General features: G+C 45.6%; 1 protein-coding gene across 2 annotated transcripts in view; it reads right to left on the reverse strand.

Annotated features, from left to right (window-relative positions):
- The window catches only part of PLEKHG2 (pleckstrin homology and RhoGEF domain containing G2), a 164643-nt gene that overhangs the window by 67791 nt on the left and 77420 nt on the right, over positions 1-19432 (reverse strand). For both annotated transcript variants that reach the window (XM_040323358.1, XM_040323357.1), the window contains 2 exons: positions 10072-10146; positions 6808-7244 (listed from right to left, as the gene is read on the reverse strand). In XM_040323358.1, coding sequence (XP_040179292.1) covers positions 6808-7244; positions 10072-10120 — 486 coding nt within the window. In that variant the 5' untranslated portion in view covers positions 10121-10146. The remainder of the gene's footprint in view (positions 1-6807; positions 7245-10071; positions 10147-19432) is intronic.

The following is a 19432-nucleotide window of genomic DNA, read 5'->3' on the forward strand; positions in this document are numbered from 1 at the left end:
TCCAGCTGTGTGACTGATTCTATGGAAGGCCATGGGTGATGATCTACAAACAAATCCTTCCACCGGGACCTCTGCATACCAACCCTGACATAATTCTGTATACTTCTGGTCTTATATAAATAAAAATACAAGAGCAATTTATCCATTTCTCCCATTAATCATGTCCTGTACATATACCATATTATGTACACAATGATTTAAAAAATTCTGTGTTATACTTTTTTCTTTACACACTGTTCAAAAAAATTATGAAATCTGTTCTACAAATTCCTCCTTACGTTTCTTCAACGAAATTTCTCAAATTCAGTATATAAATATGCAGGATATTAATGCAGTCTTAAAGAACATTTCATATTCCTGATATGTGCTTGTTGTACCATGTACTTGTATGAAAAGGTATCCTATTCTCTTTGTATTGCTTCCTTTGTGTGAAATCCCTGGTGTTCCACAGCATGAGAGCTTAATTTTCTAGCTGAGAACTCAGCTTGCTGTCCTCCAATGATCAGACTTGAGCTCAGGACAGTTTTTAAGGCCGGGTAAAAGGGGAAGCTGCCTTGGGCCCCATCATTGTTGTGGGGCCCAAAGCCGCTATCTCTTACTTGCCAACTATCCCAGTGTAAATTCCCTTGAAGTTTTAGCCCTGTGCTGTGTCCCGATTTCTCAGTGTAAAGTTCCGTTGCTGCTGCCCAGCTCTGTCCTATTGCATATGTACAGATGACTCACCTGCAGACCTTGGGCTAGATTTATGTAGCAGATACGGCGGCGTATCTCCAGATACGCCGCCGTAATTTCAAATCTGCGCCGGCGTATCTTTACGCCGATTCTCCAAGGCAGATACGTCGAAAAAATAGGCTTCCTCCGCCGACGTAACTTGAATGCGGCGGCGTATAATTGTGTGCATTTTTACGCTGGCCGCTAGGGGCGATTCCGTTGTTTTCGGCGTAGAGTATGCAAATTACCTAGTTACGCCGATTCACAAACGTACGTGTGCCCAGCGGTAGTTTTTTATGACGTTTGCGTAAGGCTTTTTCGGCGTAACGTTGCTCCTGCTTCTATGAGGCGCACGCAATGTTAAGTATGGACGTCGTTCCCGCTTCGATTCTTTAATTTTTTACGTTGTTTGCGTAAGTCGTTCGCGAATAGGGCTGGACGTAATTTACGTTCACGTCGAAACCAATACGTCGTTGCGGCGTACTTGGGAGCAATGCACACTGGGATATGTACACGGACGGCGCGTCAGGTCATCATAGATTAACATAAAACACGCCCCCCCCCTTCCATATTTGAATTACGCGCGCTTACGCTGGCCCCATTTACGCTACGCCGCCGCAACTTACGGAGCTAGTGCTTTACGAATACTGCACTTGCTCCTGTAAGTTGCGGCGGCGTAGCATAAATACAATACGCTGCGCCGCCGTAACTATGCGCGCCCCTACCTGAATCTAGCCCCTTGTGTTTATATGTAAATAACCTGCATTGATATGTAAATAGCGGCAGCATTAATATGTGAATAGTCGTGGACCACGGCATTGATATGTAAATAGTCGTGGACCACGGCATTGATATGTAAATAGTCGTGGACCGCGGCATTGATATGTAAATAGCGGCAGCATTAATATGTAAATAGTCGTGGACCGCGGCATTGATATGTAAATAGAGGCAGCATTCATATGAATATCATGTCCCCCTGAGGTAATATCTACCATCACTTGTACTGAATGCTGCCCACTGGGGAGGTAAATGAGCATGCTTGAAATTCCTGCCTACAATTATAGTCATTAAAGTGGAGGTCCACCCTAAAAATAAAAATTACATAAAAATGCTAAAAATAAAATAAAAAAATTAAAATAAAGAAATGGTGGTTGCTAGGCAGATCTTCCTAATCTGCCTCTTCCAAGTCCATGGCTGGTTGTCCTCCTCGCGTTGTCTTCTGGGGAATAGGACCCTTAGTGAGGATGGCGGCGCGGGGACCTGCCACAATCGAGGGATCAGCCTCGGCGGGCCAACATCGTGGGCGCCTAGGACAGGTGAGTGTCCTTATTAAAAGTCAGCAGCTACAGTGTTTGTAGCTGCTGACTTTAAAAAAAATTGCGGCTGCACCTCCGCTTTAAGCCTAACATCAGCCCGATTTTGCGCTTATTCCTGACACACACAAATGTGAAAGCAGGCTAAATGTCTCAGTTAAATTGGTGGTCAGTGTAAATCTTCTCAATATATTGGGGCTTGGTGCACAATCCTTTCATTCACACTAGTGGCCAGTGTCCCCATTACATTGGTGGGCAGTCCTTGGTGTGCAGGCAGTGAGTAGATGATGTGCTGTAACCTGTGGCAACCAATCAGTGAGCAGTAATGCTGTGCACTAACCTCTTGCTACCAATCATTGAGCGGTAAGGATATGCAGTAACATCTAGGAACCAATCAGTGAGCAGTAATAATATGCAGTAACCTCTAACAACCAATTAGTGAGCTGTATAGATGTCCAGTAACCTCTAGCAATCAATCAGTGATCAACATTGATGTACAGTAATCTCTAGCAGCCAATCAACAAGCATAAATCATGTGCTGTAACCTCTAGAAAATAAACTGTGAGGCATAATGTGTGCTGTAACCTCTGGTAGCCAGTCAGTGAGCGGTAATGATACACTGTAACATAGTTACATAGTTAGGCTCCATTCACACCTCCGCGACAAGATACGCCGCGTACGCGGCGTATTTTGCCGCGAGTGTGTAACTTTTTTTTTTTTTTTTTACAAAGCCTTGCCATTGCTTTGTATGGCCGAACGCCAATCTTGCCTGAAAAAAAGGGTCCGGGACTTTTTTTCAGGCGGCAGGCGTATGGCGTCTATGAGATGTGAACCATCTCCATAGACAGAAATGGGAATTCTCCCCTCTAGCGGCACAAGCGTCCGGCGTCGGGCGTTTTGTCGCCTAGATGTGAATGGGCTCTTAGTCAGGTTGAAAAAAGATACAAGTCCATCCAGTTCAACCATAAAAAAACAAACAAAAATCAAATAATATCATACAATCCCATATACCCAATTCTACACCCACAGTTGATCCAGAGGAAGGTGAAAAACCCCAGCAGAGCATGATCCAATTTGCTACAACAGGGGAAAAAAATCCTACCTGATCCCCCGAGAGGATGGATCAACTTTACCTATAAATCTTAGTACTCAGTTATATTGTGTACATTTAGGAAAGAATCCAGGCCTTTCTTAAAGCAATCTACTGAGTTGGCCAGAACCACCTCTGGAGGGAGTCTATTCCACATTTTCCATATTTGGAGATGAAATCTCTTTTCCTCTAGATGTAAAGAGTGCCCCCTTGTCCTCAGTGTTGACCGTAAAGTGAATAACTCAACACCAAGTTTACTATATGGACCCCTTATATATTTGTACATGTTGATCATATCCCCTCTTAATCTCCTCTTCTCAAGAGTGAATAAATTCAGTTCCTCATAGCTGAGCTCCTCCATGCCTCTTATCAGTTTGGTTGCCCTTCTCTGCACTTTCTCCAGTTCTCTGATATCCTTTTTGAGAACTGGTGCCCAAAACTGAACTGCATATTCCAGATGAGGTCTTACTAATGATTTGTACAGGGGCAAAATGATATCTCTGTCTCTGGAGTCCATACCTCTCTTATACAAGAAAGGACTTTGCTCGCTTTGGAAACCGCAGCTTGGCATTGCATGCCCTTATTGAGCTTATGATCTACCAAAACCCCCAGATCCTTCTCCACTACGGATCCCCCCAGTTGTACTCCCCCTAGTATGTATGATGCATGCATATTCTTAGCCCCCAAGTGCACAACCTCTGGCAACCAATCGCAATCGCTGCCTGATCTGATTGAGTAAACCGATTTTGGCCCAGATTCTCGTAGATGGGCGTAAATTTGGGCGGGCATAACGTATCTGATTTACATTACGCCGCCAAAACTTTTTCAGGCAAGTGCTTTATTCAGAAAGCACTTGCGTGTAAAGTTGCGGCGGCGTAACGTAAATCACCTGGCGGAATTCAAATTTGGCGGGTAGGGGGTATCATTTAAATGAAGCGCGTCCCCGCGCCGAACGAACTGCGCATGCGCCGTCCCTAAAAAATCCCAGCGTGCATTGCTCTAAATGACGTCACAAGGACGTCATTGGTTTTGACGTGGACGTAAATTACGTCCAGCACCATTCACGGACGACTTACGCAAACAACGTAACTTTTTTAATTTTCGACGCGGGAACGACGGCAATGCTTAACATTGACTGCGCCTCATAGACCCAGGGGCAACTTTACGCCGGGAAAAGCCTAACGTAAACGTCGTAACTTTACTGCGTCGGCCGTGCGTACATTCGGGAATTCGCATATCTAGCTAATTTGCATACTCGATGGGGAAATCGACTGAAGCGCCACCTAGCGGGCAAAAAAAAATTATAGTTAAGATCCGACGGCGTAAGAGACTTATGCCCGTCGGATCAAAGGGATATCTATGCATAACTGATTCTAAGAATCAGTCGCATAGATACAACGGCACTAGGCAGAGATACGACGGCGTATCTGGAGATGCGCCGTCGTATCTCTTTTGAGAATCTGGGCCTTTGAGTCTAGCTGCTATTTATTGTATGTCTTAAAGCATGTGAAGAGTGAAATTGCATGGAAGAGGGGGCCCAAAAAAATGTTTGCTCAGGGTCCATTCAATATTAAAGACAGCCCTGCTTGGGCTGACACCCCCATTCACTGGGAACTGAAATAGTCAAGTACAATACATACTGTACATGAAAATCTTACCAGACATTTTCAGGATGCTGCAGGCGTCAATATGGCTTCACTGGAAGGACCTAACTACTAATTTTAGGAGGGGGTCTTCTTAAGCCTCGTACACACAGAAAAACTGCCAAGAGAGCTTTTGGCCGGGAAAGCCGGATGTGTGTATGCTTCCTAGCATTTTTCCCGTCAGGAAAACAGACGGGAATCTCCACGGGAAAATAGAGAACCTGCTCTCTATTTTCCCGTCGGGATTCCCGGCGGCTTGTTTGCCGCCAGATTTACTAATACTCTATGGGAAACACTGCGAGGCAGCGCCCATGGAGCATACACACGGCAGGGATTCCCGGCCAAAGCTTCATGACAGTTTTCATGACAGCCGGGTTCTCGGCTTTCCCCTCGGTTTTCACCGCAGACTTTTTACCGCCGTGAAAACCGAGCGTGTGTACAAGGCTTTAGGAAAGTCTGATGCCCTGTACACACGATCGGTCCATCAGATGAAAACGGTCTGATGGACCGTTTTCATCGGTTAACCGATGAAGCTGACTGATAGTCAGTCATGCCTACACACCATCAGTTAAAAAAAAACGATCGTGTCAGAACGCGGTGACGTAAAACACAATGACGTGCTGAAAAAAACGAAGTTCAATGCTTCCAAGAATGCGTCGACTTGATTCTGAGCATGCATGGATTTTTAACCGATGGACGTGCCTACAGACGATCGTTTTTTTTAAAAACAAGATTGCTTTTTTTTAACCTATGGATAAGTAACCGATGGGGCCTACACACGATCGGTTTGGTCCAATGAAAACGGTCCATCAGACCGTTCTCATCGGTTTGACCGATCGTGTGTACGCGGCATAATTGTTTTGCAAGACAGGTTCCCTACTGCATCAGATCTGGCAAAAGTTTTGACTGCATTAGCCTTACTTATATATCACTTTTTTTTTTTTTTAAATGAGTTGCCATGGTAATTACATTGGGGTAGATTCAGGTACAGCTGCGCGCTCCTTACGGAGGTGCAGTGTACCCTTTTTACCCTGCGCCTACGCAAATTATTTGCGCTACGCTTCATTCATGAAGCAGTAGCCACGTAATTTGCGCGGGCGCTCTTCAAAAATGCCGTGCGTAAGGGCGCCTAATGTAAATGATCCCGTAGGGGGCGGGAATCATTTAAATTAGGCGCGTTCCCGCGCCGAGCGTAGAGCGCATGCTCCGTCGGGAAACTTTCCCGACATGCATTGCAGTAAATGACGTCGCAAGGACGTCATTTGCTTCAAAGTGAACGTGAATGGCGTCCAGCGCCATTCACGATTCACTTAGGCAAACTACGTAAATTTCAAACCTCGCGACGCGGGAACGACGGGTATCCTTAGCATTGGCTGCCCCTGCTTTTAGCATGTGCAGCCTTACGCGAAACCCGACGTACGCAAACAACGTAAACTGCGTACGTAGGGTTGTGAATCAGCGTTAGTATGCAATTTGCATACTATACGCTGACCACAACGGGAACGCCCCCTAGCGGCCAACGTAAGAATGCAGCCTAAGATATGAGGGCATAAGAGCCTTATGCCACGCATATCTTAGGCTGCAGTCGGCGTAACGAGCTCTCTGAATCAGGAGAAGTCGTTACGCCGGCGCAAGTAAGCAATTGCGCTGCGTAACTATGGTTACGCAGACGCAATTGCTCTCTGAATCTGGGCCAGTGTTTTTGCAATCCTATCGCAGTTCTCAGGCTCCTAGTGAATACAGGCTACAGTCCAATAAAGTTCACAAGCAACCTTGATTAGGTGTAGGCGAAACATCAATAACAATATGTAGATATCAGAGTGTGAGGTTGTATTGCAGCTCTGTTCTCACAATAAAAAAAACATAACTCAACTATCAAGCGTTGTCTGGATACCGATTAAATAAAAGTAACAATAAAAACATGGCATTTGCAGAACATATGTCCGCCATCTGCTTTGGATGAAGAAACACAACTCGGGATGGGGATGTTAGCACACAAACGGTTTATACACACAAATACTTCAGCCACAATAAATCCAAAGTGTCATACCTCTACAATGCTTTTGAGGTCTCTGACATAGGCCTGCTCGGTTTCCAAGATCTCCAGCACCACTCTGTCCAGATGGGAAAGCTTGGCCTTTGGATCCTTGGCTTTTCGTAGAATTGGAGACCATGTACAGCCCAGGAAGGCTCTTTCATTGGGCAGTCCCTTGTGTTCACACTCCAGCTGGGCCACAGGGGTAAGATCAAGGCTAATGTCACTGCCATTCCGCTGGGGATATGGGGGGCTGCAGTACTGCGAGGAGCCAAGAGTCCCGCTACTTCCAAAGGAACTGTGGCTGTCTTGCAAGGAGGCAGATGAGGTGGAGGAACTGAGGCTAACCGGACGATCGCTGTCCGAACAAACGGTATTCACGGAGGTACAGCTGCCAGACATCCCGGCTACTATTCCGCTCAGAGAACTAACAGATGAAGGCCTGGGGGCAGCTAGGAGAGAGATGGATATGTTACAAGACTAAAGTTCAGGGTTATGGACAGTGATGGTTTGCTAACATTGATATTGGCTAAATAACTAGGACTGAATTTCAGTTACCTACACCCCTAAGCCCTCTGTGATTATGCATTTCTACAAACCTATAGCTAGATTCAGGATGGCGAGCGCATAGTTGCAGCGGCGTAGCGTATGGCATTTACACTACGCCGCCGTAAGTTAGCGAGGCAAGTACATGATTCACAAAGTACTTGCCTGCTAAGTTACGGCGGCGTAGCGTAAATCGGGCGGGCGTAAGCGTGCAAAATTCAAATTTAGCGGAGGGGGCATGTTTTATGGTAATGGAGGGTGACCTTACGTGATTGACGTAATTTACGAACGGCGCATGTACATATCCCAGTGTGCATTGCGGCAAAGTACGCCGCACGGTCCTATTTGGTTTTGACGTGGACGTAAATGACGTAAATCCCTATTCACGGACGACTTACGCAAACGATGTAAAATGTTCGAATTTCGACGCGGGAACGGCGGCCATACTTAACATTACTATTCCAGCTATTGGATGGAATAACTTTAGGCCTGATAATGCGTTACGTAAACGGCGTATCTGTACTGCGTCGGCCGGGCGTACATTCGTGAATAGGCGTATCTAGTGATTTACATATTCTACGCCGACCGCAATGGAATCGCCACCTAGCGGTCAGCCTAAAAATTACACTTTAGGATATGACGGTGTAAGACACTCGTATCTGAGCCTAATTTAAGCGTATCTGGTTACCAGAATACGCTTAAATTAGCGCCAGCGCAAATTCAGACTTAGGCTGGCGTATCTACTGATACGCCAGCCTAAGTCTTTCTGAATCTAGCTACTAATATATAATAAATAAATTGAGCACTAAAGGAGTTTTTGCCTATACAGACCAGACCAGATTATGTATTAATTTTTCCATAACATACATTTTCTCAAAGGGAAAATGGGTGACCCCTATTGCCGGACATCTGAAAGATCCTAGGGAGTTGAGTGGAGTGGCAACCTCAGCCTGGACTCTGACCAGGTCACACCCAAAAACATGTTTCACTCCACCCTATGGAGCGCCGGTGGCAAAGCGAAACGCGTTGGGTGCATTGGCCTGGTCAGAGTCCAGGCTGAGGTTGTCACTCCACTCACCTCCCTAGGATCTTTCAGATGTGCGGCAACAGGGGTCACCCCTTTTCCCTCTGAGCCACTACAGAAGCCAGGATGAGCTTTATCCCCTGCTGGTGACTTGTCGTTAAGGTTCCCCTGATGAGAAAGTTCCTTTAAGGACTGCGCAGGCACAATTCTTTGCCGACGGAAATCTCTGCCGGCATCCAGGCTCATTCTTTAACATCCCCGTGGATTGGAGGATGTTAAAAAAAGAGCCAGGAGGCCGAGCGAAGCGAGGACTTGAGGCCGTCTGGCCACTTTCCTCAAATTCCACGTCGCCCTGGATGCCGGCCGAGGTTCATAGATTTCGCTCGGCAAGGATTGCGCCTGCACAGTCCTTAAAGGAACTTTCTCGTTAGCCGGAACCAGATTGGCAGATCACCGGCACTCTTATCAGCAGATGCGGAGGCACCCACTTATACATCCCCTGTTCACCGAGCCTGAGCGGCACACACAAAAAGTAAACTGGTCACATTAATTATTTTCAAGTTATAATAAATCAATCTGTCAATGTCTGTCAAACACAAGGCATCTCATTCTTCTGAACCGCCTAAACCCCCTTTGCCCATGTTAAAGTGAGAGTAAACTCCCATGGATGATTTTTACCTCTAGGTAAGCCTATAATAAGTCTTACCTAGAGGTACAGTAAATATCTCCTAAACATGCACTGTTTAGGAAATACTTACTTGTGAAGCCTCCAGTGAGGTCACCCGTGCATGCGTTCTGAAGGAACGCTATACCCGTGCTGTTCTTTCAGAGCCCTGGGCCGTAAACAGCGGCTCCTGCATGCATGAGTGGGAGTGATGCCACTGCAGCTTGTTTAATAAAAGGATTAGAGCCCGCCAACCCAGAAGGAAGACGTGAAGATGGAAGCTCTGTCAGCGGTGACAGCGCGCCACGGGAGGGCTTAGTTTTAAGGTATATTTTACATAATGTGCTAGTATGCGGGCATACCAGCACATTATAACAAAAAAAAAAACGGTGGTTTACTACCGCTTTAAAGGGGTTATAAAGGTTTGTTTTTTATTTTCGAAATAGGTTCCTTTAAGCTAGTGCATTGTTGGTTTACTTACCTTTTCCTTCGATTTCCCTTCTAAATGTTTTTTTTCTTTGTCTGAATTTCTCACTTCCTGTTCCTCCTCAGTAAGCTTGCCCCCATCATCCGAGCCGTTCTGGCTGGGGGTTAGTCAGCGTGCGCGCCCCCTCCCTTGGGGCTACATCCTTGCGGGGAGACTCTGTGCATTTTGGCTGGGGGGTTAGTCAGCGTGCTCGCCCCCTCCCTTGGGACTACATCCCTGCGGGGAGACACAGCTTCTCCCCGCAGGGATGTAGTCCCAAGGGAGGGGGCGAGCACGCAGACTAAACCCCAGCCAGAATGGCTTGGATGATGGGGGCAAGTTTACTGAGGAGGAACAGGAATGGAGAAATTCAGACAAAGAAAAAAACATTTAGAAGGGAAGTCGAAGGAAAAGGTAAGTGAACCAACAATGCACTAGCTTAAAGGAACTTATTTAGAAAATAAAAAAGGACCTTTACAACCCCTTTAAGGGCCAGACAGGTATCCATTTACCCCTCATTACAGCAAAGTGAGGCGTAAATGATCATATCAGATCAGAGGCAAATCGCATAAAACGTACCTTTTTCACCTGGTCGCACTCTGCTTCCTTTCAGGGCTCCTTCCGGCATGTTGATATGATGGGGGTCTCCCCGTCCTGCAGGGTAAAGAAAATGCAACAGTTCATGAAACAAATAAAAGATCTGGTTAACTTTATTATACAGAAGAAAAAAAAGATAACTTTACCCATAGCAGCATTTTTTGTGAAGTATATTGTGTTTTCAGTGAGCAAATATTTTGAGAAGTTATAAAAGTTGAAAGTATACCAAACGCCATTTTTTTCATTTTGGATAAAGTAGAGAATGGTTAAAACCCTTGGATCTAAGGTGCATAATTACGATGGCCGCTAGGTGGCGCTTCAGTCGAATTCCGCGTTAAGTATGCAAATTAGCTAGATACGCAAATCCACAAACGTACGTCCGGCCGGCGCATTTTTTTTACATAGTTTCCGTAAGGCTTTCGGCGTAAAGTTACCCCTGCTATATGAGGCGTACTCAATGTTAAGTATGGACGTCGTTCCCGCGTCGAATTTTGAAAATTTTACGTTGTTTGCGTAAGTCGTTGGCGAATAGGGCTTTGCGTAGAATGACGTTCACGTCGTAAGCATTGGCTTGTTGCGAGTTAATTACGAGCATGCGCACTGGGATACCCCCATGGACGGCGCATGCGCCGTTCCGAAAAAACGTCATTTACGTCGGGTCAAGTAAAATTAAGATAAAACACGCCCACATCTTTAACATTTGAATTCTGCGCCCTTACGCCGGCAGATTTACGCTACGCCGCCGTAAATTTAGAGGCAAGTGCTTTATGAATACAGCACTTGCCTCTCAAAGTTGCGGCGGCGTAGCGTTAATACGATCCGCTACGCCTGCCGAAAATTACGATCCGCTACGTGGATCTGGCCCCAGGAGTTTTTCAGGCGGTATAGCAGCGCTATTTTTAGCGCTGTACCGCCTGAAAAACTCCTCAGTGTGAAAGGGGTCTTAAGGAAGTGAGAGGCAATCTCTCTAAAGTGAAGGAAATGCAAAATTTTCCCAATGCTCACACCATATTTCTGCGGTAACGAGTCCCATGAGGGGCACTGGACAGAGAGAGGAGCCAGGAGTGCCGGCAGGAGGGACCCAAGAAGAGGAGGTTTGTGGCCGTTCTGTGCAATACAGAGCAGGTAAGTATAATCATGTTTGTTATAAAAAAAAAAAATACCTTTACAATCTCTTTATTGTGCATTGTAGTACTACGTGCATTAAATTGGGAGATCACTCCATGGACAATTTTTACCTATAGGTAAGCCTATAATAATAATAATAATCTTCTAAACATGCACTGTGTCGTTCCTTCACAGCCCTGTGCCGTGACATCATTGCTGCTCATCCAATCAAAAGATCCGGAGCCCGCCAACCCGAATAGAAGACCGGGTGAAGATGGAAGCCCAGTTTTAAGGTATGTTTCACATTATGTGCTAGTATGCAATGCAGGTTTTTAAAAAAAATGGCGGTTTACTACTGCATTAATGCATGTGTTACAGCAAAAACATGGTGTAAACAGGTCCATAGAGTCTTTGTGGATCTTGAAAATGAATTACTTTACAGTACATGCAGCTATATAGGACAGTGGGAACTTGTTTTAAAGCTCTTACTGCTTGTTAAAAATATGTTAATACATTGTTGTCTCTAGTCAATAATACAAATTCACTTTTAACCACTTAACCCCCGGACCATTTGGTTGGCCAAAGACCAGAGCACTTTTTGCGATTCAGCACTGCGTCGCTTTAACTGACAATTGCGCGGTCGTGCGACGTGGCTCCCAAACAAAATTGGCGTCCTTTTTTCCCACAAATATAGCTTTATTTTGGTGGTATTTGATCACCTCTGCGGTTTTTAGTTTTTGCACTATAAACAAAAATAGAGCGACAATTTTGAAAAAAAATTATATTTTTGACTTTTTACCATAATAAATATCCCCCAAAATATATATAAAAAAAATGTTTTCCTCAGTTTAGGCCGATACGTATTCTTCTACATATTTTTCGTAAAAAAAAAAAAATCGCAATAAGCGTTCATTGATTGGTTTGCGCAAAAGTTATAGCGTTTACAAAATAGGGGATAGTTTTATGGCATTTTTATTAATATTTTTTTTTAACTAGTAATGGCGGCGATCAGCGATTTTTTTTCGGTACTGCGACATTATGGCAGACACTGCGGACACATTTTTGGGACCATTGACATTTTTATAGTGATCAGTGCTATAAAAATGCATTGGATTACTATAAAAATGCCACTGGCAGGGAAGGGGTTAAAACTAGGGGGCGGAGAAGGGGTTAAGTATATTCCCTGGGTGTGTTCTAACTGTAGGGGGGGTGGACTCACTAGGGGAAATGACAGATCGCTGTTCATACATTGTATGAACAGACGGTCAGGCATTTCTCCCCTGACAGGACCGGAAGCTGTGTGTTTACACACACAGCTCCCGGTCCTCGCTCTGTAACAAGCGATCGCGGGTGCCCGGCGACGATCGCGCCCGCCAGGCATGAACACGGGAGTCGGGGGCGAGCGGGGGGCGTGCGTGCGCACGCGCCCCTATTGGCTGCTGGGCGAGTGACGTTATACTATGTGCTCTCGCACAGCAGAGCCGATCTGCCGCCGTAACAGTTATACGGCGGCAGTTAAAGGAACCTATTTAGAAAATATAAAACAAACCTTTACAATCCCTTTGAGTGTGTCCTAGGGATGTGTTCTAACTGTCTGGGGGATGGGCTAGCAGTGACACGACACTGATCGCTGCCCCCGATGAGAGGAAGCAGACAATCGGTGTCAGTGTTACTAGGCAGAAGGGGGAGATGCCTTGTTTACACAGGCATCCCCCGTTCTGCAGCTCCGTTACACACGATCGCGGGTCCTGCGGGCACGATGACGGTCATGATATACGTCGATTTGCCTGTCCGTGCCATTCTGCCGACGTAAATGTTTGTGACCCGGTCGGCAAGTGGTTAAAGTATTTTTTTTTTCTTAAACTTTTACATTTGAACATGCTTGTGTTAGCTATATGATTTTTTTTTATACTCATCAAAGTAAATAATGAAACACGTGACTCTATGCAGAAAATCTGTGTTGGAAGTGGTGACATATATACAGTATACCTTTAACAAAGCATTTTGAACTCCGAAGCTCCTTTTTTTTTGTACTCTCATGCATTCCCATGAATGAATTCTTATTTAGTCTTGTACCCTAGATTTCCCCTTTAAACCTGAAAAGGAAAGTTGAAGGCATGTTTGCTCAGCCCCACACAATAGATTAGATATAGACCTCCAAGGTGGAGACTCCACACTCAGCTGGAATCAGTAAGGAGAGTAAACAATGTATATCCCTGGGATCTATAGAGATAGGGATCAATGCAGGCACCATATGCTTGGATTGTGTTTTCACTATATGGATATGAAGGATAGATTGCTCTGTGAACGGCCTGCGGTATGTACTGCTATCCCAACATTATTATTACTGGTTTATATTCGGCCAATCTGCAATTAAATAAAACCCATCGTCCCCCATAAAACCACCCTGGTGAATCGGGAGAAACCAAACTGTAAGTCAATGTCATTTCTTATTACTACTAATAATAAAAAGAGTAAAAATGAGGCATGTGGCATCCAGATGATTGCCGATTGGAGGAGGCCAGAGGAGTGCAGGTGTCACCGACAGTCAGCCCAAACGCTCATTAGAAAACCTTTGTATTATTCTGGCACCCAAATAGGAGATGGAGCCTTGAAAGGGGAACTGTCTGCAGTGGCGGCTGGTGCTAAATTTTTTTTGGGGGGGGGCGCAAATGAAAAAAAAAATTGCAGCCTCACTGTGCCCATCAAATGCAGCCACTGTGCCCATCAAATGCAGCCACTAGGCCCAGGGCCGGACTTACCATTGGCCTTGACTGGGCTCAAGCCCAGGGGCCCCACCCAATAGGGGGCCCCCTTTAAAAAAAAAAAAAAAATTTTTTTTTTTTTTTTTTTTTTTTTTTAGGGGTCCGGAGGTCCCCAGGGGCCCGGAGGCCCCCAGGGCCCCGGACGGCAACCCCCCTTTTTTTTATTTATTTTTATATATAATAAATATATATATATATATATATATATATATATATATATATATATATATATATATATATATATATATATATATATTTTTTATTATTATTATTAAAGGGCCCAGGGGTCTCCAGGGCCCCCGGATGGCAACCCACCTTTTTTATTTTTTTATAAAAAAAATACATTTTTTTTTATATATATATATATATTTTTTTTATTAAAGGGCTCAGAGGTCCCCAGGGCCCCATGTGGCAACCCCCCCTTTTTTATTTTTTTTATAAATGTTTATTTTTTTATTTTTTATTAAAAGGCCCAGAGGTTCCCAGGGGCCCAGAGGTCCCCAGGGCCCCCGGGTTTGGCAACCTCCCTTTTTTTATGTATTTTTTATAAATGTTTTTTTTTTTATTATTAAAGGGCCCAGAGGTTTATTTTTTCTTTTTATTAAAAGGCCCAGAGGTCCCCAGGGCCCCGGATGGCTACATATATTTATATATATTTGTTTTCTTCTTTATTTCTTCTTTTTTTTGTAAAGGCCCCCCCGCTTCTCAATTTGCGGCAGCCCCCACGCTTCTCAATTTCAGGTGGCAGCACCCCCACCCCCCCTAGGTTCTCTGCTTCAGGGGGCCCATGCCTTAAGCTGTGCAAGGGGCCCCAAAATTCCTGATGGCGGCCCTGCGCATACCTCCCAACACGCACGGATTCTGTGGGACTTTCCCGCACAGACGGCTTCTTCCCGCAGTCCCGCAAAAGGGTTAATTTTCCCGCACTGCAAGAGGAGGCAGCACGGAAGCAGGAGGAACCGGAGTGGTGTGTGGAGGACTGTGGCTGCTGAAGGGAAGAAAGCCGAGAGCCGGGCTAATGACAGTCTGTGGCCCCGGCTCAACAACTGCAAAATCCCCCCCCGCTCAACAACTTTATAATGCGCTCCCCCCCGCTCAACAACTTCAATTCGCCCCCCCCCGCTCAACAACTTCGATCCCCCCCAATTCTCGGCTCCAGGGGGCCCCTTCAACACTCAAGCCCAGGGGCCCCCACCACCCTAAGTCCTGCCCTGACTAGGCCCGACAAATGCAGCCACTGTGCCATCAATTGTCACCACTGTGCCATGCCATCAAACGCAGCCACTGTGCCATCAATTGTCACCACTGTGCCATGCCATCAAATGCAGTCACTGTGCCATGCCATCAAACGCAGCCACTGTGCCATGCCATCAAACGCAGCCACTGTGCAATGAATTGTCACCACTGCGCCATGCCATCAAACACAGTCACTGTGCCATGCCATCAAACACAGCCACTGTGCCATCAATTGTCACCACTGTGCCATACCATCAAACGCAGCCACTGTGCCATCAATTGTCACCACTGTGCCATGCCATCAAACGCAGCCACTGTGCCATCAATTGTCACCACTGTGCCATGCCATCAAACGCAGCCACTGTGCCATGCCATCAAACGCAGCCACTGTGCCCTTTGTCGCCACTGTGCCCTTTGTCGCCAATGTGCCCATTGATGCCACTGTGCCCAGTATAATGGCCATTGATGCCAATGTGTCCAGTATAATGCCCATTGATGCCACTGTGCCAAGTATAATGCCCATTGATGCCACTGTGCCCAGTATAATGCTTCTTCCCCCCCCCCCCCCCCCCCCGCCCAGCACTTACCTTTCTGCGGGTCAGCCATCCTCCTTCCACGTCCCTCGATGTCTTCTCTCGCCCTCGATGACGCTTCAACCAATCAGGTTACCGGCGAACCTGATTGGCTGAGACGCCTGTCAGTCTTATCTAAGGAACGCATCACCCGTACGTCCCTTAGATAAGCTTCCGAGAGCCAGAGGGTAGGCACTTCCGCACAGCCAACCAGCTGCCGTTATTCAGGTGGCCGGCGCTCGCCGTCCGGCCATCTGAATAGTCGGCGGCAGAGGCCGGCAACAATAACATAGATTCATGCAATCAATGAATCTATGTAATTTCAGTGGCGGTGCGAGAGCCAGAGGGGCTCCAGCGCCCTCTATAGACGCACCGCCACTGACTGTCTGTTTGAAACGGGATCATGGTGTTGTGTGGACAATGTCAAATTTTCTTTCACTTTTTAAAAACACATCGCCATTGATTGATGAGGAAATGTAGAGGTTTTGTCACCTGCTGGGCAGTGACAGGTCGTCTACACTATACTATTTTCTGTAGATTTTTTTCCTTCAGATTTTTTTTTGATGTCACAATGTACAGTATAAGATTTCCTATCATCTGTGCCCAGTCTTGCCACACAGAGGTAACCCAGCTCTGAGCAATCCTCTTTTATTTTTCAGTGAAATAAAACGGACTAACAGAGAAAAACCTTAGTCCGTTCTACCCTACCCCCTTGCTGTGAGTGACAGGTTATTTACATAGCTCATGCACTAGCCTGAGACGGGGATTATTTTTTAATTCCCACCCCCACTCTCTTTCTGAAGTCATGTGGTTACTTTTCTGGATTTTGACTGGATGTTAGTGTTCACAGCAGAATTTAGTGTAAGGAATACACAGGAGAAAATGCATGTTGACAAGGGGAGAGTAGAGTCTACTGACATCACGACTCCACCCACCGAGCTCCAAACAGATCCACCCACAGAATCAGCAGTTTTTCAGTTCTTATAACAGACAGAGGGGAGACATTGGACAGGTAAGGATACATGCAGGAGGCATCTATATCCTTATAGATCAGCACTATGGCAGTAGTTTAGAAAGGATGACCACTTGAGACCCGCGCTATAGACGAAAGACGTCCACAGCGCGGCTCTCAAGTGCCGGGTGGACGTCCCTGGACGTCCTGCTATTTACATTCCCCGCGCGCACCGCTGGGGGTGCGCAGCGGTGGAAACACTGTGCCCGGCGCATCGCTCAGAAGCCGATGCGCGTGCCTGGCGGCCACAATGTCCGCCAGGTTCCCGCGATCGGCGGTGACAGCAGGGACGTGGAGCTCTGTGTGTAAACACAGAGCTCCACGTCCTGTCAGGGAGAGAGGAGACCGATGCCATGTCCCTTGTACATAGGGACACAGCATCAGTCACCTCCCCCAGTCAGTCCCCCTCCACACACAGTTAGAATCACTCCCAGTTTACACATTTAACCCTTTCCTCGCCCCCTAGAGTTAACCCCTTCACTGACAGTCACATTTATACAGTAATTAGTGCATTTTTATAGCACTGTTCACCGTGTAAATGTGAATGGTCCCAAAATAGTGTCAAAAGTGTCCGATATGTCCGCCGCAATATCGCAGGCCTGACAAAAAAAAAAAAACGCAGATCGCCGCCATTACTAGTAAAAAATAAAAAATAAATCATACATCTATCCCCTATTTTGTAGGCGCTATAACTTTTGCGCAAACCAATCAATATATGCTTATTGCGATTTTTTTTTTTACAAAAAATATGTAGAAGAATACGTATCGGCCTAAACTGAGGACACTACGACGAGCTGAGAAAAATTAGGTTCAAAGATTCTGAGCATAAATCGAATTGATTCCGAGCATGCGTGTTTTTGTGCGATGGAATTGCATACAGATGATCAGAATTTCCAACAAGAACCTTTGTTGTCGGAAAAATTGAGAACCAGCTCTCAAACATTTGTTGTCGGAAATTCCGACAGCAGAAGTCCGATGGAGCCTACACACGGTCGGAATATCCGACCAAAAGCTCACATCGAACATTTGTTGTCGGAAATTCCAATCGTGTGTACGCGGCATTAGAGTTTCCATTTGTATGCAATCAGGCAGACCCTTGCACTACATGGTTTTGGTAAATCTAAATGATATCAGACGACAAAAGTTGTATAGCGTGTATGGGGTCTAAGGTAGACATAGTTATCATTCCCTGTTTTCCCCGATGTTCTGATGGCTGTTAGCACACCTGAAATTCCAGTGTAAGTTTCAACTTGCTGAAAAAAAGTAAAAACTTACACAACAGCTGTGTGTACTTTCTGTGTCTCTACATGACCACACTCTAGCCTGAGATTGGATGCCCAGGCACCAAGGGTTCATATTTTGGGCAGTGACAGGGGAGCTCCTATACCTGGAAGTGTTGGGTACTTTCCTGGCCTGGCTGATGAGGCATCAGAGTGGAGAGGGTGAGAAACACAATTTACACAAACTTGTCAGTTTGCTCAAGAGACCCTGTCACCGACTCCCCGGCTGCTATTGGCTGCAGTCACTGATCAAACGGCTCTAGGTTCACACATATGTGGTGCGGGAAATGCAGCGATCCTTGCACGTTTCCCACACCATATTGCAATCGCGCTGTGTTTGCAATCCACTGCGGGTGTCAAAACATACAGTATCTCACAAAAGTGAGTACACCCCTCACATTTTTGTAAATATTTTATTCTATCTTTTCATGTGACAACACTGAAGAAATGACACTTTGCTACAATGTAAAGTAGTGATTGTACAGCTTGTATAACGGTGTAAATTTGCTGTCCCCTCAAAATACCTCAACACTCAGCCATTAATGTCTAAACTGCTGGCAACAAAAGTGAGTACACCCCTAAGTGAAAATTTCTAAATTGGGCCCAAAGTGTAAATATTTTGTGTGGCCACCATTATTTTCCAGCACTGCCTTAACCCTCTTGGGCATGGAGTTCACCAGAGCTTCACAGGTTGCCATTTTAGTTTTTGCAATAAATTCACAAAACATTATTTACCTAAAAGAACTGTATACAGCAAGATATGAAGAAAAAAATACTAAAAACGGAATCTGGGTTTACACATTTTGATGTGTGCATACTGTTTGTATATATATATATATATATATATATATATATATATGTCTAATGCCCCGTACACACGAGCGGTTTTCCCGTCGAAAAAAAAAAAACGGATGTTTTTTTGCGACGGAATTCCGCTCAAGCCTGCCTTGCATACATACAGTCACACAAAAGTTCGGTGAACTTTTGACTGCCAAGAACGAGGTGACGTAAAAGACTACGACGAGCAGAGAAAATTAAGTTCTATGCTTCTGAGCATGCGTTAAATTGTTTCCGAGCATGCGTCTGAATTTTGCACGCTGGGATTTGTACACACGATCGGAAATTCCGATCAGTTTTTTTCCTGACGGGAAAAAAGAGATCCTGCTCTATCTTTTTTCCATCAGTTTTCCTGTTGGAAAAAGTCTGATGGAGCATACACTCCGTCGGGATTCCCGACCAAAAACTCTTATCCGAATTTTTCCAGGAAAACCGATCTAGGGTTGTCCCGATACCGATACTAGTATCGGTATCGGGACCGATACCAAGCATTTGCCAGAGTACTTGTACTCGGGCAAATGCTCCCGATGCTTC

This window comes from Rana temporaria, chromosome 9, assembly GCF_905171775.1.
Source record: "Rana temporaria chromosome 9, aRanTem1.1, whole genome shotgun sequence".
NCBI classification, from domain to species: Eukaryota; Metazoa; Chordata; class Amphibia; order Anura; family Ranidae; genus Rana; species Rana temporaria.